The sequence below is a fragment of the Muscardinus avellanarius genome (assembly GCF_963383645.1).
Source record: "Muscardinus avellanarius genome assembly, chromosome: 14".
NCBI classification, from domain to species: Eukaryota; Metazoa; Chordata; class Mammalia; order Rodentia; family Gliridae; genus Muscardinus; species Muscardinus avellanarius.
This window is the reverse complement of record NC_137800.1, coordinates 59,945,523-59,963,952: the sequence shown is the minus strand read 5'-3', so window position 1 is coordinate 59,963,952 and position 18,430 is coordinate 59,945,523. Positions and strand designations below refer to the sequence as shown.

The following is an 18,430-nucleotide window of genomic DNA, read 5'->3' as shown; positions in this document are numbered from 1 at the left end:
CAGTGTCTTAGACCCTGTTTAAAAAAAAAAAAAAGAAAAGAAAAAAATAATGAAGAAGGAAAAAAGGAAAAGAAAAATGTTTTTTGAGGTTATTAAAATGCAAGCTAAACATCTCTGTGGGCTCATAAACACAGCTAATATTAATATGTGACTCAGATCTAAATAACCAGGTTAGGAGGGGAAGCTTCAAGGATCTAGGCTTGCAACCTTGCCTCAAAGAGGGAACAGTACCCACAGCCGACCCTGGGGCACAGGCAACCTTCAGTAGCCAGTGATGGGTGCTGTCATTTTTTTTTTTTTTTTTTTTTTTTGCAGTACTGGGGATGGAACTCGGGGCATTCTACCTCTGAGCTATACCTCCAGCCCTGTATTTTTATTCTTTATTTTGAAACAGGGTCTCACCGAGTGGTCTCACTAAGTAGTAGCTGGGGCTGTCCACGCACTTGGACCCTCCTGTCTCAGCCTTCCAAATGCTGGGATTACAAGCGTGCGCCACCACGCCCGGCAGGTGCTGCTGTTGATGCTGAGTGCAGCTCCTCTGCCTAGCGCCAGTGTGGAGAAGGAGCACTCGGCATCCCTTGGCCCTGGCGGCTGATGGCAGGGATTCTGTGCAGGCAGGGAGGAGGAGAAGGTGAGCTGCCAGGCCCGGACTTCCAGGCACTGCTGCATCGGTTGGCGCTTCCCGCTGTACCAAGGGCCTGGCAGTTCTGGGCCCCACATCTTCTTTTCAGTGGACGAGCCTGCGTGTGTCAGCACAGCTGCCTGCCAGGACTGCAGATGTCAGGGTGAAGTAGTTGAGAGGGCCAAGGCTATCTTGTCCAGCAAAGGAAAGGCTTGTTCCGTGTAGTTCCAGCAGAACTTGGCTTGTTGAAGAAACAAAACTTTAACAGAGGGGTAGGCTGCTCATCAGGGAGGAGGGATCTTCCTGCAGGAATTATCCAAAGGCAGGGTGGCTTTTTGTTTGTTTGGTGGTGCAGGGGATTGAACCCAGGGGCACTCTTCCTCTGAGCTATATCCCCAGCCCTTTTTTATTTGCTATTCTGAAACAGGGTCTCACTAAATTGCCCAGGCTGGCCACAAACCTGCGATCCTCCTGTCTCAGCCTCCTAAGTGCTGGGATCACATGTGTGTGCCCCTGTGCCTAGCTGCAGGGTGGCCTCTTGTCTGCCCTACCTGAGAGACCTTTGCAGGAAGCCAGAAAGTACCATGCATATGGTTCCCATCAGACCCCTGGTCCTGGGGTTCCAGAGCACCCACCATTTGTCTTCTTGCAGGTTGCTTCTGCCTGCAAGGTTGGTGGATGAAACTTCCTGCGGAAGGCAGAGGAGTAGATGTGCCCCAGCTCATGAGATCAGAGGCCTTGTAGGGATCCTAACCCACCCTCAAAATGTGTTTCTCTCCAAACTCCAACCTTGTGGGTAGACTATCCCCAGCAAAGAACAACATCTGGGGTGCAAAACAGAACCTGTAAGAGATCCTGGGCTGAGAGTCAGGCATACAGAGACCAGATGGCTATACGCTTGCTGGTGGACACAACAGGAGTAAGCAGGCTTCCAGAGCCAAGGTGAGGTGGCACGTGCCTATAATCCCAGTTCTTAGAAAGCGGAGACAGGACGATTGTAGCTCTGAGGACAGCCTCAGCTACTTGGTGAGACTGTGTTTCAAAATAAAAACTAAAATGGGTTAGGGTATAGCTTGGAGATAGAACACCCCTAGGTTCAATCCTCAATATCACTAAAAGGAAGGGATGGAAGGAGGGAGGAAAGAGAAAAGAAAAGAAGAAAAGAAGTAGCTGAGTACTTGCCAGCCGAGGCCCGGGCCCGGTGGGTACACACTGCAGCCCAGGCGGGGAGGGCCTCTCTGCCCTGTCCCTGCCGTGCCTCCTGCCCCAGCCAGCCCCCACTGCGCAGTGAGGCCAGCCCGCAGAGCCCTGGCCCCGCCTCCCGTCCTGGAGCTTCCCTTGGTATCAGCTTTCCTGGCCATCTTGAAAAGACCATGTTTTTTGCCCACACAGGCGTGTGACTGTGCGGGAGGCTGTGAGCCGTGAGCACCAGGCCGCCCTGCACTGGGAGCCAGCAGAATCAATACACTGTGGTTTTCCCTGTGATTGGCAGCTCTACCTGGAGCCTTCTTCTCTTACAGACTTAATGCATCTTCTGGCAGGTTTCCCTGTCTGGAAGGATTGCTCCAAGTCGAGAACGGGCAAGCCTCAGAGGGCGGCGGGCACAGGAGCTTCCCCCTTGCTTCCCCCTTTTTAGCTCATTTCCCCTTCCTGGTTGGTCTGCTTCCTGTGCGCTGGGGGTAGGATGGGGTGAGGAATCTGGTCTGGACCAGCTCAAGACACTTCTCCTTGGCTCCTGCTGCCTCGGGTTGAGAAACCTAGGCTGGGGTCTAGAGGCTCCCAGGGAGTGCTCAGCTTGGAGGTTTCTGGCAGGGGGGACACATCCCCCAAACGCTCAAGCACAAGACACTCCTTTTTTGGGGGCACTGGGGATTGAACTCAGAGCATTCTGCCTCCAAGCTATACCCCAGCCCTTTTAAATTTTTTATTTTTATTTTTAACTTTGAAACAGGGTCTTGCTAAGTTGCCGAGACTGTCCTTGAACCTGAAATCTCTGCTTGGAAGGTACTGGGATCACAGGAGTGCACCACTGTGCTTGGCTACAAGACACCTGCACCCACCAATGAGCTGGCCTGGCCGGGTCCTTGCTGGCCTGTGGGCTGCTTGTCTGGTGGTGCTTGTCTGCCCTAGGTTCCTGCCTCACCCGTAGGCAGGGTGGGCCACACCTGTGCTAGCTGGAGAGCTCAGTGGGTGCTTCCTGAACTGGACAGGAGAAGGTGCTGGGCCGCAGCCCCGCCGTTTTTGTCTGATCAGTGGTCTTAGGATGAGTGAGGAGCCGAGTGCTCTGTTCAGGGACTCCCTGAATTCTGGGGGTAGAAGGGCTGGCAGGGGGCCTCAGGGCACGCCTTCCTTCTATCACAGCTGTGTTTCTTTCAGGAAATGATTTATCTGATAATGAGCTGGGGTTGTACTTCTCCAGCCTGGAGTGGGGCTCAGTTTTCTGGCTTTTGGCTCTGCCTTCTGGCATTTAAGTAGGGAGAGGATCGTTTGCATTTGGAGGAGGGAGCAGGGGAGGAGATTTGAGCCCAGAGGACTGAACTCTAGGGGCTTCTGAGACAGTGTTCAGGCAGTGTCGTGGAGGAGCCTGGCGGGGCTAGCTCCGCTCCAGTGTTCAGTGACCATGGCCCCACTTCCTCCCTGGCGTCAGTGGTCCGCTCTCAGGATCTGCAGGGATGTCCCAAGTTACTGTGTGTTAATTTGTCATCGCCGCCACCACCACCTCCTCCTCCTCCTCCTCCTCCTCTTCCTCCTCCTCCTCCTCCTCCTCTTCCTTCTTCTTTGGCACTGGGTATTGAACTCAGGGGCATCCTACCTATAAGCTAAACCTCCAGCCCTTTTTTATTTTTTATTTTGAAATAGTCTCACCAAGTTGCTGAGGTTGGCCTTGAATCTGTGATCCTTCTGTCTCAGCCTCCCAAGTACTGTGATTACAGGCCTGCACCAGCATGCCTGGCTTTTTTCTCTTCTTATCAGGATACAAGTCATTGGCTTTAGTATCTAGCCTAATCCAGTATTATTGTATTTTAAGTTGACTAATTATACCTGCAAAAGACTTCATTTCCAGGTAAAGTCACATTTTTGAGGTTCCAATGGATATAACTTTTTCAGGAACACTATTAACTTTCTAGCTATGAGCCACCCCCCTCTTTCAGCCCTTAATTTTTTTTTTTTTTTTATTTTGAAATAGGGTCTTACTAAGTTGCTTAGGGCCTCACTAAATTTCCGAGGCTGGCCTTGAACCTGTGATCCTCCTGTCTTAGCATCTTATGTACTGGGATTATAGGAGTGGTTCATCGTGCTTGGCAAGGAACACTTCAGTTTTCTAAAAAGAACTAAAATTACCTAAGAGCAAATCCATGCTGTTTCTTACCAGCTAGGGTCTTTTTAAAAAGTACAGGCATAAATCTACTTGACTTAAAAGGTAGAGGGTAGTAGTTGAAAGTACCTACTTAACTAGTTACTGTTAAGATAAATAGAGCAGTGTTCAGCACTTGAATGAAGACCAGGCATCCTGAAGGTAGAGAGGGGCAGCCGAGGTGGGGTTATTGTCAGAATGGAGGGACTGACTAAGTGGACACTGGCTGTGACTCTGGGGAGAGGTTTCCCAGCAAAAGAGCAATGTCTGTCTAGAGTATCTCACTTTTTGTGATGGAAACTCAAGGGATACTGGGTTCCAGTCCTGAGGGCCTAGCTTCTAGTAGCTACTGGGAGTCAGGGAGGCCCTCAAAATATAGCCGGAGTCACTCAAATTATAGCCAGTGGCAGCTGGTCATGGTGATGCACACTTGTAATCCCTGTGCTTGGGAGGCTGAGATAGGAGGATTGCAGGTTTGGGGCCTGCCTCACAAACTTAGAGAGATCTTGTTTCGAAATAAAAAATAAAATAGGGCAGGGGCATGGCTCATGGGTGGAATGCCCCTTACCCCCCCCCCCCCACACACACAGATGTCAGCCATTGTTATTATTAGCACTATGGCAGATGTTGTTCGTGGAAAGAATCCGGGCTCAGGAATGAGGCTGTCAACTTGAGGGCAACATCTGTGCAGTTTGCATCTTCGTTTTCACTTGTGGGTCTAACAAGTGCTTCACTGAGCTTTCTGGTGAGTTAGGCATTGCCCTCATCCTTGCATAGGCTGCGTGAACTCACTCGGAAGGAGCAGGGAGCAGGCACATTCAAGGAGAGTAATCGTGCAGAGCCATGCTGAGTCAGGGCCCAGACAGGGGGGCCAGGAAGGCCAAGGCTGGACCTGGCCAGGGACTTCCTAGAGAAGACAGACTGCAGCGCGTCTTGGAGAACGGGTAGGAAAAGCATCCGTTTGCTTGGCGCACGTGCGTGCTCTGCCTTTATTTGGATAAGGCTGAGGAGAACATAAGGGAGGAGAGCTGAGCTGCGCCTGTCACTCACAGCTTCTCCGGAGGCCCCCGGGGAGGGGCTCCTGCCCAGCTCTCTTTTTCCACACACGCGGGTCCCTCTCTGGGGCCGTCCTTGAGTGCTCCTGGGTCCTTGTTTGCACTGTGGGATTGGGCTGGGGTAATTGCATTTAAGGTGCCTGGGTGATGAGACCAGGCAAGGATGTTTCCTCTTGGATGGTCTGGGCTTCAATATTGAATTTCAGGTATTTATCCGGAAGAAGGAAATGTGAAGATTCAGATTAAGATCGCCAGTGATGATGAATGGAAATGGAGATAAACTTGTTTAGCACCCTTGATTTGTGAATGGCTACATGGAGACTCAGAAGTGAACGATTTACTCCAGGTTGTACAAAAAGTGGTGGGAGCTGGGTATGGTAGTGTATGCCTGTGATCCTCCTTATTTGAGAGGCTGAGACAGGAGGATCACAGGTTCAAGGCCAGCCTCTCAGCAATTTAGTTGCCCATAGCAACTTAGATCCTGTTTAAAAAAAAAAAAAAGGCTGGCTTGGTGGCGCACGCTTGTAATCCCAGCATTTGGGAGGCTGAGCCAGGAGGATCGCGGTTCACGGCCAGCCTCAGCTACTTAGTGAGGCCCTCTGCAACTCAGTGAGACCCTGTTCCAAAATAAAGAATAAAAAATAGGACTGGGGGTATAGCTTAGCTCAGAGGTAGAATGCCCCTGGGTTTAAACCTCACTCTAAAAGTTGGTGAGGATAGTCAGCTGGGGCCTGCTGACTATGGACTTGGGTCCTTTCTTCTGAAATGTGCTGCCTTGCTAGCAAAGCCTTTCTGTCCACAGCTGTGGAGCAGGCGTCTCACGGTCCTCAGAAATTCCATAAATGACGCCAGCCCAGGTTGTCCAGGATCAGCTTGGTCTTGGACATGCACGTGCTGATCTTACTACCTTCAGCCTCAACTTCCATGAATTTGTGTGCTGCCTGGGCTCTGGGATACTTAAACATCACCCAAATCAAAATGCCCAAGCTGTCCTCTTTAATCTTACAAATCGGTGCTTCTCAAGTGTGGCCACTGGCCCAGCACCACCGACTTTTCTTGAGAACTTGTTAGGAATGCAAGTTCTTGGGCCCTTCTAACCCACTGACTGACTCTGAGACCCTGGGGTGGAACCGAGGGCGTTCTCCCTCCAAGCTGCACTCCTAGACCTTTTTATTTTTTATTTTGAAGCTAAGTCACTGTGGCTGGCCTCCAGCCTCCCCTCTCAGTCTCCCAAGTACTGGGATTACAGGCATGCATCACCCTGCTTGGTGCCACCGGCACTGTTAACATGGCTTCCAGGGGATTCTGATGGTGTTCAAGTTTTAGAACTGCTCTCTTAAGCATCTCAGAGCCGGGGGTAACTCATGGCTTTTCTGGTTCCTTGGTTCTGAAACACACTCCCCCACTCGCCACCTTTCTTTTTCTTTCCAAGAGACCATCCCACATTCCAGCTTGCCATTTGGGTGGACAGCAGGGGGCGGGATGGGGAGGGATGGAAAACCAGTGACCCACGGTGGGAGCAGCTGTTTGCCTTGGCAGGTTTTCCTGTGCTTGGAGCCAAGATTCAGTCAGTCCTGGTGATGGACTTTATTTAAGTGATTCTCTGCCTCTACTCTGCCTCCTGCTTGGAGGATGGGGACTGGCAGGTGGAGGTGGCAAAGGTGGGCACCTGAACGGGAAAGGGCCACAGCTTATTTTTGTCCTGCCGAGGGGCCCAAGTCTTGCCAGAGTTATCCCTGCCGGCGCCTTCCCAAATAAAACACACCAGTTAGCCCTTTGCTGTCAAAGTGGGGCTTTCATTTTGTGCCATTAGCTTAAATCAGTGGGAATTCAACAAAATCCATGGAAGCAAGGAATTAGACAGTGGGATTCCGGACGATTGGCATTGATACTTTTTGTGTGTGTGTGTGAAAGGGCGAGGGGGGGGGGGAGAATTCTGAAATTTGGGGGAGGGGCTGTCAACTTGCAAATTATCATCCTGTCTGACTGACCTCTTTCCTTAGGTGCCTGTGGTCCAAAAAACAGGACAAATTCAATTAAATAATTTGCTTCAAATAAATCACTTAAAAGTATTTCTACACTGACTTTCTGTAGATGGGGGGAGCCTCCTTTGATCTTTAATTTCTTTTTTTGTATCATATGTACTATAGTGAGCAAACGCTTGTAAATCTACAGCGTGTAGTTTGTGGTCAAGGGAGGGAGTCGGAGTTACTGTGAAAAAGTGCCAGCTTCTGTCTTTGCTAAACAAATTAATGGTGCCAAACATTGGCTCCTGCTGGGAACAGAGGGTTCTGCTGAGCTACCATCCAGAGGCCTTTGTCACCAGGACTCATTTGGGCCCTAATGTCTCAGAGCTAGCTGGCCATGGTGCCCGGCCCTCTGCTGAGCTGGAGAGGGCCCTTTGCCCAATGCTGTCACCAAATTACATTTGCACAGTTGGTTCAGGCCTGGTGCTTTCTGCCTCAGGCCTTTGGCCAGCCCACCCAAGAGACTTCAGACTGGATGAAGACACAGAAAATCCTACCCCTCTGTCTTCATAGCCTGGCGAGGCTTTGTGGTCTCAAACCTGCGGTCTTCCTGTCTCAGCCTCCCAAGTACTGGGGTTACAGTGTGCACCACCAGGCCTGGCTTCCAGCAAGTTACCTCTGAACATCAGTTGAACTAGATTTAATGCCCTTTCTAGTTGTAAGTAAATAACAATCCATAGTCCAACCTAATGTATTCTTTGTGTGTGTGTGTGTGTGTGTGTGTGTGTGTGCGCACGCGCGCGCGCTACTGGAGATGGAACCCAGGGACATTATATCTCTCAGCTAAGCTATACCTCTAGTCCTATTTTTTATTCTTTATTTTGAAACAGAGTCTCACTGAGTTGCAAAAGGCCTCACTCCTCCTCCTGTCTCAGCCTCCCAAATGCTGGAATTAAAAGTGTGCGCCACAATAATGGATTCTTTTTTATCTGAAAAATGATGGGGTTTGACTAGATCTAGGCTGCCTCTCCTTCCTTTTCTACAAAAAATGGTTAGAAAAGCAGAATTCTTATTCAAAACCCTTAAGAAGTCTCAGTTGCTTCATTTGAGTGGAGGACTAAGGGCCTAGAAATGTACTTTCTGCTTCTTTAATTATCTCCAATTTTGTCACACACACACACACACACACACACACACACACACCATACATATATGCATATATTTATATTTATACGTTCATTGGTGCATTCTAGTCACATTTTTATTATTTGACTGTAAGCTTTAAAAAACATTAAGGATTATTTTTTGCTTCAAAATCTAATTTAAAAGTCAAATAGGAATAAATGGTTTTCATATAAAACTGCAGTCCACAGTCTCTTGCCCTCTCAGCCCAGTTTCCCATAACCCAGAAGTAATGTTTTTCAACTAGTTTAGCTGTTTCTTGTGATATTAGCAAACTGGTGCAAATAGGTAATGTGCATGCAGTTTGATTTCTTAATGTATAGACATTATTTGTGGATTTTCTATTATTAAAGTTAATGATTGATCTGCCTTACATTATTTTTCCAAAGTAGTTACTTCACAGTTTGGGCTCTGTTAATACTCAATTTTTAGTTTATTGGAATTATGTAGCTCTCACTTGCAGTCAAGCCATAAGATATACTGCACTTATGTCTGTTTTCTTTTCATGCATTTATGTTTTTTCTCTTCACATTTGTGTGTGTTTTAGACATTGATGTTCTAGTTTTCTTTGCCGCATTCTTTATGTTCATATTATAACTTTAGCCCGTCTTTCTGGCAGGCATTTCTCAGGACTGCCTGAGTGAGCCCTCTAACCTTTTGCTTCAGTCTCAGCTTTTCAAGGTGCCGGCCTGTTACACAGTTGTTCTGAGAAAACCTTCCTAAGCCTCCTTTTGCGTTTCTTATGTTAGATCTTTGTTTCCCGGAGTGTTTTATACTTGTTATTTACTTTTTCATTTTTATAGATTCTGAAGAAAAGATATGTGGGAGACATTAAAAAAATCTTTTAATGCCCGAATATGCCTTTATTCTACTTTTAGATGCTGATTGGCGTTTTTAGCCCAGTATTAGCTTGGAGTGTTTTGCTTTATTTTATTTATTTTCATGACATTAGGGATTGAACCGGGGCCTGGCACATGGTAGGCCAGTGCTCTGCCACTGAGTCCATCTCCAGCCCTCGGGGCTTTTAGAGGGACACACTCATTCATTATCTTACAGCCTCTGGTATTGCTACTGGTGAAGCCATTCTGATGTCTGAACCTTTGTGTTAGATTTACACTTTCTTTTTCTCTAGAAGCTTTCAAAAGTTCTTTTTGTTCCTGGTGTTTCAAGATGTCATCATTCATTGAGCTGGGTACTAGTTAACTTGAGAACTCATGTTCTTCCTTCCTGGAAAGCTTTATTGTGTTATTTCTTCGATAGTTTCTCCCAGTTGTTTTCTTCATCCTGTCTGTGTAATGCGTTTATATTCAGACTCTCGGATCGATACTCTTATTTTCCTGTTGTCATTGTTCTCTCTCTGTCATTTTTGTTCTGCTTCTCAGGAAGTTTCTTTAGCCTTATCATAAAGCACTTGCATTAAATTTTTTATTTTTCCTTTTATATTTTAAACATATAAGTATTCTGTACTGTTTTATGCATGTTCTTTTTTAGCGCTTCTGTTCTTATTTTATGAATACATCTTATCTAATATTTTTGTTTAAAAAGTTTTCTCATGATCCCTGCACTGTTGGTTTTGTTTTGTACATCTGAGTCTCTGTCATTCACACATCGTTCACACTTACCCTGCCTGTTCTTGACTGCATATAATTTGAGTGAGGCACAAATTGGAGGCTCTTTGTGAGTTGTTGGGACTCACTTTAGAGATTTTTAGTGTGTGTGTGTGTGTGTGTGTGTGTGTGTGTGTGCGCGCCCATAGATCTTTACTTTTGAGCAACTAGTTGACTTAGAAACCATTTAGTCCTCTACCCGAGGGACATAAATGTAGTGTCCTAAGAGCTGAGGGTCCCACTCTTTTACTATGCAGTTAGTTCGTTGGTTCCTTCCTTCCTTCCCTCTTTCTCTCTCTCTCTTTCTCATCCTCCTTCCTTCCTTTCTCTCTCCTTCATCTTTCTTTCTTTTTCTCTTTCTCTTTCTCATCCTCCTTTTCTTCCTTCCTTTCTCTCTCTCCTTCCCTCCCTTCCTTCCTTCCTTCCTTCCCCCAGACGTATTCTACCTCCCAGCTACATCTCCAGGCCTTTTAGTTTTTATTTTGAAATAGTGTCTGTTTAAGTTGCCGAAGCTCTCATTAAGTCCTGTCCCTGCCTCCCAAGTACTAGAATTACAAGTGTTTGCTGCCTTGCCTGGCTTTGCCTCCTCCATTTGAAATGGCTTTCTCCATGGTTTTCACGATAATAGGCTGCCTGTTTTTTTTTTATCTTCACCTCTGGTGGCTTTCACATAATTCTTCTCCTTCCTCTCACCCCAGTAGAGGTGCTTGGTGCCCCCTCCTTTGTCTGTACTTTACCCTTCACTGTAACTGTTTTCTGTGCTCAGATGAGTTTCAGGCCAGATTCCTGACTCGGCCCCATGCTAACCTTTCCCAGCCGATCTTTTTTGGATTCCTACGGCAAGTTCAGGTTATTGGTTGTATAAGCCCCTGGCCAGTGGCTGGCTGCATCCCAGCACTGTGCTGAGGTCATTGGAAGAACCATGACACCATTAATAGAAGCAGCAAAGTCGAGAGGAAGAGATGGTTTGGAAGAACGTGTGGACCAGGGATGGCTGGAATGACTTTCAGATTCTCATTTTAGTTCAGAAACATGGCCAAGCTTCGTGTGGAGGCTATTAAGGAAGTATAATTTATGAGCAAAAATATGTTTTTTTCCAGTGACTGGAAGTAGAAATAGTAATGGTCTAGATTGATAGAAAGTCCCTAATTGCTGCTTCTAATTTCTGGGTCTTTCATTTCTTGCTGGCATTAATGCATAGGGGGAAGTAATGTCCCACCCTTGGGGGAGAAGTTAAATATTTTATAAAAATAAAAAAGGAAAAGCTGGGCATGGTGGTGCATACCTGTGGTCCCAGTACTTGGGAGGCTGAAACAGGAGGACCAGAGGCTTGAGGCTCGCCTTAGCAGTGTAGCAAGACCCTGTTTCAAAATAAAATCAAGAATAAAAAAGGGGCTGTAGAAAAAAAAAAAGGGGGGGGAGTGTAATTCAGAGGTAGGTTCAATCCCCAGTACCATAAAAAGGGATTTTTGTTTTGTTTGGTGTTAGTTTGGGGTCCAGCTGTGATAGGGAGCTGAGGCCCAGGCCTGGGACATCCCCATCCTGGTGAGGAGAGAGCAAGAGAGCCAGCTGGGGTGAGGACTGTGCTTGAGGTGAGCGGCACGCTCTGGCATTGCTGTCCTGGGCCTCTGGGTGGCAGGTCCACCAGGCCGGCCACCAGATTGTGCTCTGTGCTGTACAGGTGGAAAGCGGAGACTCCAAGTATTTGAAACCAGATTTCGAGGTCACCCTAGTCCGGGAGCCAGTGCTCTGCCCAGTCATTTTCCAGCCTCTGCTCCCTCCTGGTTCTTGTCTCTGACTCCCACCAGCATCTGCGCTGCACTCCAGGCACGGTGTCTGGAGGCTGGCGAGGCTGTGTCACCCACCCCTGGCTGCTCCTGGGCAGCCCTGGGGTGTGGCGTGGTGGTGGGAGGTTGTATCCACATTCCCGAGACAGCCTTGGGCAGGGAATTGCTCACCAAACACTGGGTAATCTGCATCCCAGAAGTAAGCCCTTGAGAGGGATGTGACAGTTGCTGGCGTGTGCCTTCTCTCCCACATCCCCCTCAGGAAGGAATGATCCAGTGGCAGGAGTAGTCGACGCACAGCACGTTCCCGTCTGATTTTTCCTCTCCCCTCGCCATTTGCCTCTAAGTAGGGTAAATTCCTTTTATGGTCATGGCAGGGGAACTTTGATTTATGATTTGTGATTAAAAACAGCACAATCAAAAGTGAAATGGTTTCCACGGAAGCGCCATGTTGTCTGCTGGAGCACACGGTAGCTTGTCCTGGTGACGTGCTCGGTCCCCAGCCCTAGGCTTTGGGAAGTAGCCTGGGACTTACTGAAGAGCCCGGGGCTGCGTTTTGGAGATTCTGGTGAATGGAGCTGAGTGAGCCCTTTGCACTCTCTTCTCAGCACTGGGGACTCTACCTCTGAGCTATACCCTCAGCCCTTTTTATTTTTAAAAGAGGTCTTGCTAAGTTGCCGAGGTTGGCCTCAATCCTGCGATCCTTCTCTCTCGGCCTTCAGGTACTGGCATGCAGCTGCGAGCTGTGCTCACCTCTGCCTCTGCTGTCCCGAGTTCACCGCGTTTCCACCTGCTGGTGCCCAAGTCCTCTGACCGCCCCGGAGTGGGAGCCACGCAGGATCAGACGCTACAGGCAGTGCCAGCTCAGAGTGGGGAAAGAGTTTGGAAAAACAAGCCAATTGGGAGGCTGCCTGGCTCATTGCCCCTGTACGGGGATCCTGGGGCAGCCTGGAGGTCAAGCTAATCCTCTGCTAGAGGAGTGTGCTAATACCCAGTTCCGAACTTTCTACCTCCCTTGGGCTGAGGCATTGCTCAGGCCTGGGGTATCGTATGGGGCTTGAGTTAAGAAGACATCAAGATCTAGAACACCTTTCTGCTGGAAAAAGAAAACAGTGGGAGAGTATTTAATTTATTGGCTTTGACCTACTCGTTAAAGATTTGCTCCTAGGGTTTTTTCCCCTTCTCTTTACTTGTGGGTTAGTTAAGGGAATGCTTTCCTAATCAACTAAATATTAAATAGCAAAACCCTTATAAATGTGGTTCTTTTTTCTTGGGTAGTCTCTTTCAGTCTCAAGAACTCTTTTGCCATTTCATGAGAGAAGTCATTTTAAAATGTGGGTGAAATGAGGAAGGGGGGGTCTAAGTTCCTCCCCCTTATTTTCTTGTTTATTTAATGAGTACTGTTTTGAGTTTGTTATAGAGAATTGTGGAACCACAGGGTCAGCAAGGAAAGCATGGTGATTAAAAGTGCATGGTGAGACATGGTCCCGGGCTGGCTGAGTGTCCCTCAGAGCCCAGGCGTGAGGCTTCGGTGCCAGCCTGTGGGGGTATCGGAGGTGGGGCCAGTAGGAGGAAGGTATTCCTTTGAAGGGAATATTGGCATCCCAGCCCTCTTTCTCTCTCATTTTGCTCTCCAGCCGTCCTGAGTAGCTTGTTGAGCCACGTGTTCCTGCCATGATGTGCTGTCTCACCACACTGAGGGCAATCGGTCATGCCCAGAACCCTCTGGAACTGTGAGCCCAAACAAGCCTGGGGTGTGTCTTGGTAGTAGAGCACTTGCTTAGCATGTGTGAGGCTCCGGGTTCAATCCCTAGCAACACACACGTTAACAGACAATCTATAGGGACAAAGAGGTGACAGAATTGGTGGGTAGGCTGTTTTCTCTATCTGTTGGTGGTGTACTGAGAACAGCCACTGTACCACACAGATTTGAGGAAAAGCTGGGCGCAGTGGTGCATGCCTATAACCCCAGTACTTCGGAGGCTGAGATAGGAGGCTCACAGTCCAAGGCCAGCCTCAGCAAATTAGCAAGACCCTCAACAACTTAGTGAGACCCTGTCTCAAAAAGGGGGGGGGGCTGGGATGTAGCTCAGAGATAGAACACCCCTGTGCTCAACTCCCAACACACACACACACACACACACACACACACACACACACACACGGTTTGAGGAGAAAGGGTCTCCTGGGCCTCTCCACTAGGATGTCACCAGGGGGCTTGCTCTGATCCATCAGGGAGCCAGAGCAGAGCTTTACTCTGTGGGTCTCCTGAGTTGATGGAGCCGGGAGGCACCTGTGAGTGGCCGGTTGCTCATGGCGACAGGACTTGCGCAGCGCCCGCTCTCCACTGATTTCCACGCTCGATGTTGATGTTCAGTGTGCCCGAGCGGGACGGTCTGAGCTCTTTAACTTCCCCTGCACCGTGCACAGATGCCGTCTGTTGTGTTTACAGAACCCAACTCAAGGAATTTGGATATTAAAAACCAAACCACCAACTTTCTTTTTTAAAAAACAGTCGGTAAGATTTTTCTCTTTGACTGCAGGGATACATAACATTAGATTATGTGAGTTAAATTGGCGTGTGTGGCCCCTTTCTTCTTCCCTGAAAACACTGTATAATATTCGGAATCACTGAATATTTTTCTTTTTTGTGTGCATGTGGTGTGTGTGTTGGGGGGGATACTGAGGATAGAACCTAGCGGCATTCTATCTCCTAGCTACACCTTCATCCCTTTTTGTTTTGAAACAGGGTCTAAGTTTTTGAGGGTCTGGCTAAATTTTCTTGAACCTGAGATCCTCCTGTCTAAGCCTTCAAAGTACTGGGATCATAGGCATGTACCACTGCACATGGCAAGCCACTAAAGTTTAGAAAAGAGAACTATGATTTGGTTTTAAAAATCTATTTGAGGAGCCGGGCATGGTGGCACACGCTTGTAATCCTCGCGCTTGGGAGACTGAGACAAGAGGATTGTGCAGGTTCGAAGCCAGCCTCCACTGGCTTAAGAGACCCTGTTTCCAAATAAAAATATAAATAGGTCTGGGAGTGTAGCCCAGAGGTAAAAGGCCCCTGGGTTCTATCCCCAGTACCACCAAAAGAAAAAAAAATTATTTGAGGATCTTATGGAGTCCTCTGGTAATTTCTGAGATGCTGTTGGATAACACAAGTCTAGGGGCAGAATCAGTGGCATAATAAGTAAAGGAGACCTTGCTTTTCTTTCTGAAGTCGACTGTTCCCTCCTTCTATTTGCTGTTTGCCTCTCATATCTCTTCACTTCAGCCTCATGTTTGAGAGGTTGTTTACTTTTGATTTTTGGTGCTGGGGATTGAACCCAGAGGCATTCTGTCTGTAAGCTATATCCCCAGCCATTCATTTAATATTTACATATTTATTGATTTAGAAACAGAGTCTTAAGCTGGGCATGGTGGCACGTGCTTGTAATCCCAGCATTGGGGAGGCTGAGACAGGAGGATCCGGGTTCGCAGCCAGCCTCAGCTACTTAGCGAGGCCCTTTGCAACTCAGTGAGACCTGTTTCCAAATAAAGAATAAAAAACAGGGCTGGGGGTATAGCTCAGAGGCAGAATGCCCCTGGGTTCCATCCCCAGTACCACAGAGAGAGAGAGAGAGAAAGAGAGAGAGAGAGAGAGAGAGAGAGACAGACAGACAGACAGACAGACAGACAGACTGACTTGCTAAGTTGCCGAGGCTGGCCTGGAACCCGTGACCCCCTGTCAGGGGTGTGTTTGCCACCTCACTGGCCTTGACGCAGAGCTGTGTCCTAACTGCTTTCTCTTCCCTCCCCTTCTCTGCTCTTCTTCCCTCACCGTTCCCAGCACTGAGGATGAAGATAAAAGAAGTGAAAAAAGAAAACGGCGACAAGAAGATTGTCCCCAAAAAGAAGAAGCCCCTGAAGCTGGGGCCCATCAAAAAGAAGGAGCTGAAGAAGCTCGTGCTGTTCCTGAAGAACGGCGCCGACTGCCCCTGCCACCAGCTGGACAACCTCAGCCACCATTTCCTCATCATGGGCCGGAAGGTGAAGAGCCAGTACCTGCTGACCGCCATCCACAAGTGGGACAAGAGAAACAAGGAGTTCAAAAGCTTCATGAGGAAGATGAAGAGTCACGAGTGCCCCACTTTCCAGTCGGTGTTCAAGTGACCGGCGGCCGGGGGGCGGGGGGCTCGGGCGCGCTGGCCTGCCTGCGGTGGGCCGCGTCCGCTGGCTTCGTTCTCGCAGCATGTCCACTTGTCCCTCCGTAGCCACGCTCCAGCCCCCCACACAGCCGGCCCTTAGCTTAGGGAGGCCTCTCAGACCTGCAGCGGGAAACAGCGGACACTGCACAGAGCCCTGCCACCCAGGGATGCGGCCACTGAAAAGGAAAAATACATACGTACATAAGTAAATGGCGTCAGGCAGAAAGTGAGAGGGCAGCAGAAGCTGAGCCCTGTATCCTGCTTGTTGTCACTTGTGGTTCTGTCAGCTAATCTGTGCCTTTGAAACCAGAAAGTTCTAACCATTGGCGAGTCCTGTTGCTTTCAGTTCCAGAGGGATTTCTCTGTCCGCTTCAGACAAACACACTTACCACGCTTAGCAGTTAAGGTCGGTTCTGAAAATAACAGGGACAGTGAAAAGAAAGTAGCTCTCGAGGTGCCGCGGGCGCCGGCGCGCTGCCCACCGGCTTTCCCCTGCCCAGGGCTCGCCTCGGGCCTGCAGGACCCCGCGTCTGCTTTTTGTAAGTACTAGGAACACAGTGGGCACTAGAGAAAGGAGGGTCCTCAGGCTCAGAAGGCAATGACTAGTGGTTTCCAAAAACCATAGAGAAGGGGGAGGGAGGGAGAGAAAACAAAAGAAACCCAAACCTTTACCACAGTCTAGCAAATTCCTAGGCAGGGTGGGTTGTAAAGCAGAGTGAAGAGCTTTCTGATTTCATCTGTGTGCCTTCACCTTTTAAAAGAACACAGCATAGCCCTCCTTAAACTTTTCGAGGTTGAGTCTGCATTGTGCATTGAAAGGAGAATCAAGACCAAGGTCTGCTGATTCACCGGAGTCTGGGTGGTGATTATTGGTTATGGAAGTGTAGCTCCTTCCCTACTCTCGATGTGTTTGGGGGCGCACCTGCGGCAGAGCCTTGGGGTCCCTTTTTCCTGAGTTATCAGTTGCCTGGAGCCAAAACAACACCTACAGGAAAGATTCACAGTGCTTTCCTGCAAAGACACCGGTTCCTTTAAGCTCGATTGCCTATAAATCAAAGATATTCAGAACCGTCTACCTGCCTGACCCCCCTCCACTGGTTTTTACCTTTTTCTCCATTTCTGCATAGAGGACATCCACACAGGTGTCTTCATCCACAGTTTGAAGGGCGAGCCATCTCTGCAGTTTTTCCCAAGTGCCTGAAGATATCCCTCAAAACCCTTTCACTTAATAAATGATGTAAATAAACAATTCTTTTAGACAACTTTGTTCCTATCCTTCAAGGTAGAGGAAATAGTTCTAACAAAATTAATGTTAATTCCTTCCAGCGAAGCCTGCTTCTCAGCGTTCTATCACGTCTCCACGGCCTTAGCGATTGTCCTTGGGGTGATGGTCATATTCATCCTGGATGTAGTGCTGAGGCCATCACCGGGCGGCCCTGGACAGACAAGCCATGGAGGGTGTTAGCTCTGAAAAACTGTCGCTTGGAAATCAGTCTGCCAGCTTAGTTACCTACTGAGAATTATCCTGACCTAGTTAACACCTCACGGTTAGTAAGCCCATCATTTTAATAATTTCCCCACACATTTTTTTTTTTTTTGTTCTCTCTGATCTTTAATCGTAAAGTATTGGGCACCTGAAATAATTTGCCTGTAATTTTGGATAATTTAAAGATGTGAAGATATATATGTATATATCTCAGTAATTAGAAATATTTTAGTTTCCTGTGGCCCAACAGATTCAGAGCAATTTCCCAGGCATGTGGAGCTGAGCCTTCATGTTGGTAGATGAAGCTGAGTTCAGATTCCTATGTAACGGCTCAAAGCGTGTTGTGCAGCACGCTCTTTGTGTCTGAGCCCGGGTGCCAGCCGCGGCTGCAGAAAGTGTCGGACAAGTAGGCTCTGCAGTGTGTGACTCCCGCAAAGGGAGTTCTCAGGTAGGAAGCCACATTTTCAGAAAGGATTACAAATAGATTGGAAATGTGACTCGCAGCTGTGTCACCCCAGCTACGGACCCTGGCCTTTGAGTTCCATTTGGACCTTAGTGAAGAATTCAGACACATGCCAGCTTTGTTTTGACCACATCAGCGATTTCAGGACGGAAGGGGGTTACCCAGGGCCCCGGAGCTGCAGTGTTGCCGACCTTTGCTTTTCTCAACAAAAGACACAACAAAACCAATGTGCGCGTTCATCGGCCTTGCGGGTGCTTTCCCAAAGCGGAGGTCCGCGTGCGATGTGATCGGTTTTGCTAGCACATACGTTGGATTTGGAAAGCGCCAGAATAATTATTTCTGGGGAGAGTCCTGTGAGGCCATTGGCAGAGCTCAGCTAAGTCTTTGAAGAATACTAGTAGTTATCTTAGAAGATGAATCGGAGGCGAGAATTCCAAGAACATTCTATTTTTAAGATCTGTGTACGGCCTGGCTCTTGGTGTTGGTGGGTCAGCTCTGACTTCTCCCCAGGGCAGAATGCAGTCAGAACTCCAGTCTTCATTGGATCTGTAAATTACAGAAACCCTGTTTCCCCAACTTCAGCCTTTTTTTCTCATCAGACTTCATGTAGCTAGTTGCTCTTACTAACATCATAGCTCTAGTGGGCCTAGCTGGCCCGTTTGAGGAGCGCACCTGGGCTTCCAGATGACGTCCTGGCGGCTCTGACCTGGCACACG

At 48.4% G+C, this 18,430-nt stretch overlaps 1 protein-coding gene across 1 annotated transcript in view; it reads left to right on the top strand.

Moving 5' to 3' along the window:
• Nucleotides 1-15,730, top strand: part of SFRP1 (secreted frizzled related protein 1) — a gene marked incomplete at both ends in the record, with an annotated part of 39,515 nt that extends 23,785 nt beyond the window's left edge. Inside the window, one exon of the mRNA XM_080710262.1 lies at nucleotides 15,408-15,730. Within this exon, the coding sequence (XP_080566388.1) occupies nucleotides 15,408-15,730 (323 nt within the window). The remainder of the gene's footprint in view (nucleotides 1-15,407) is intronic.
• Between the last annotated feature and the right edge of the window lie 2,700 nt (nucleotides 15,731-18,430).